Source organism: Lygodium microphyllum, chromosome 3 (assembly GCF_053477565.2).
Source record: "Lygodium microphyllum isolate KBCC chromosome 3, Lygodium_microphyllum_v1.1.10, whole genome shotgun sequence".
NCBI lineage: Eukaryota > Viridiplantae > Streptophyta > Polypodiopsida > Schizaeales > Lygodiaceae > Lygodium > Lygodium microphyllum.
In genome coordinates this window covers 93622861-93625659 of record NC_141137.1, presented here as the reverse complement: position 1 = coordinate 93625659, position 2799 = coordinate 93622861, and the positions used below count along the sequence as shown (strand labels likewise).

Below are 2799 nucleotides of genomic sequence, written 5' to 3'. Positions count from 1 at the left end.
CATACTCTACTAGAAGCTCAATAAAAGATGGCACCTTGACTGGTCTAGTAAACAATGGGAGTACATATTCAAGAACTTGTAGGTCGAATCGAAGCAAGGAAAAGTTTTTGGTCTAGAATGGTTAATAATCCATAAAGCCTTACGGACTAATGATAGAGCACATCAATTAGGTTTAGGGGATATTTATTTTAGATATGGAAGAGAAACAAAAAATATTTCCCACCTCTTTATTAACTGCAAGACTAAATAACAAGATATTGGATTTTTTGCAGGTAATGTTTTATAAAGTTCATCCCACCAAATTTAAATGGAAAAAAGTACTCCTAAGGGAAATCTTTGGGGTACCACTAGTAATTTGGAACTGGATAAGAGGATTCTATCTATGGAGCATTTGGAATGCTCGAAATAAGAGTCAATTTGAGAATAAATATACAAGAAGAACCTGTAAACTCTTTCTGGTTTGAATTGCGGATGTAGACTAACTAAGAGGAAGACTCCTTGCTACAACAACATGAAAATTGGCTTAAGGAGTGCGAGTGAAAAGGAAAAGGAACAAGTGATGCAGTTGAAGAAGAGATGAATAAAGCCCAATTCCTGATGGAAGAGGTCAAAGTGAAGATGGTTGTGGATCCCAGGCTCCCACCATATCCTAGATTGCTCAAAGCATGAAGGAAAATGCTGATCACATGGGATGAATTGTAAACATGGCTTTTACCCTACCAAGGGACTCATTTTGTAACTAGATAGCCCAAGCATATCCTCCGTAGTGTCCTCTTATAGGTCTCCCCAACACTAAATAGTATGTTTTGGGCAACCTTGTAAATTCTGAGCTGTGACGTTGTACCTTTTATCAATATGTTTGAACGTTTCTAGTATCTACTGAAAATATCCGCATGTCTAAGGTCCTCTACCGAGAAATCAGAATAGTAAGTCAAGACTCCTCTGTTGACTTGGTAACTGCAAGAGCGAAGAAGAAGGAGGAGAGAGACCTGTGTGGTTACCAAGTCAAGACTCCTCTGTTGACGTGGGAACTGGAAGAGCGAAGAAGAAAAAGAGAGAGACCTGTGTGCTCGCGCTTCTGCTGCAGCCATGGAGAACCCTACTCCGGATGCAGTTTCTGCTGTGCCGATCTTTGCGCCTCCTTTTGCTGCCCCGACATCGTCATCTACCTTGAAAGAAGAAGAACAAGAAGAAGAAGAGGTCGCCGTCTCTACCTCGACCCCATCGCGGCTGCCCCCTCCTGCCCTCAGGGTCTCCGTGAGCTTCCGAAACGGCGACGCCAAAACCCTAGAGCGCTTCTTCAGCGCGCGCGCCAGGTTCGGAACCCCCGACCGCGAGCAAGCGGAGCTCTTCCGCGTCTTCCAGAGTTTCGACGCCAACAGCGATGGCCGCCTGAGCGTTGACGAGATCGCGTCCTCCCTCGCCAGGCTTGGCATCATCGTCCCGCTGGACGATTTGCACGCGCTCCTCGACCCGCACCTCCATGGCGATGGCGAGCTAGGCCTTGACTTCGAGGATTTCCGCGCCCTGTACCGATCCCTCTGCCAAGATGCAGATGAGCCCTGCCAAGATGCAGATCTGCAGCAGTGCGATAGAGCCTGCCTCACCCCAAACGGTAAGATCGTCGAAGCCGACCTCCTTTCTGCATTCGACCTGTTCGATGCGAACCGCGATGGCTACATTACAGTTACAGAGCTGCAGTCCGTGCTCATCGGTCTGGGCTTCAAAGAAGCCACCTCTTTAGAGGCTTGCAAAAGCATGATTGCTAGGGTGGACACAGATGAGGATGGGAGAGTTAATTTTCAGGAATTCAAGGACATGATGAGGAGTGTGGAGGATTAGGGCCTAGCAGATGTTCAAGCTCAGGACATGGTGACAGACTACAGTGAATCATCAGGTAGAATGGATATGGTGAAGCAGGGACCATCACAGAACTGTATGCAGTTTGGGTATAACATAACACAGGCACTGTAAGAAATGATGCCTCTCCATCTGTACTTAACATCTGGTCCAAACAGACCCTGGATCTGCTTCCCTGGCATGCCCCATGTCGTACATTAGCTGTGTATTCGTACAACTCATCAGTTGTAACAGAGCAAGCCCTCCTTTTTTGGTTTTTTCCGTTTAACTCTGTCTAACTATCGTGATTGTTTGATGATTGTTCCAAGTTTGCCTTTCGCCAATTTGCATTTACTTGTAGCAATCGCACTAGCAAGTGTTATAGAATCTCAAAGGGTTGCTGTCCATGTTATTATTGGAAAGGTTGTGCATTGTGTTGTGACTGCGTAGAATGGAAGCTCTAGAAGTTCTCTCTAGATTATGCTTTTAAGGTTCACAAACAAAGAAGACATAGAAACTAAGATCGGGAAGGACGACCACTTGCTCTTGAGGTGCCATGAGAAGACATGTCTTGGAGGGAGGGGAACATGAACGGATGAGGGATGGGTGGAAGTTTGGCCACAGTTTGCATTTTGATTTGTGTCATGATTGTGTTGATCTTCAACATTAATTCATTCAATCTCCATGGTCTTTGAGGCATGGCTCACAGCCTCAAGGGTCTGTGCAATCTCGATTGAGCTTGTGATCCAAATAGTCTTGTTAATCATATAAGGTGGACATGCTGAATATTTTGTAAACTTACAATTAAAGAGATTCTTACAAAAGGATCATCAATGAGTCCTCAATGAAGCCTCATAGCAAGCAAAAATGCAACATATGAGAAGAACACAATTAGGATGATCACTCAATATGTAATCACATTGCATGTGAATGATACCACGTATGCACTAGACATGCAAG

At 44.9% G+C, this 2799-nt stretch overlaps 1 protein-coding gene across 1 annotated transcript; it reads left to right on the top strand.

Annotated features, from left to right (window-relative positions):
* Positions 1-913: 913 nt before the first annotated feature.
* LOC148038622 (calmodulin-like protein 3) lies at positions 914-2128 on the top strand. Its single transcript, XM_087673842.1, has one exon. It carries the CDS (start codon positions 1090-1092, stop codon positions 1840-1842), a length of 753 nt encoding a protein of 250 aa, XP_087529968.1. The 5' UTR covers positions 914-1089; the 3' UTR covers positions 1843-2128.
* Positions 2129-2799: the final 671 nt, after the last annotated feature.

Excerpts from the sequence above, each read along its gene's own strand:
- LOC148038622 (XM_087673842.1), top strand. The coding sequence starts at position 1,090 with ATGGAGAACCCTACTCCGGATGCAGTTTCTGCTGTGCCGATCTTTGCG.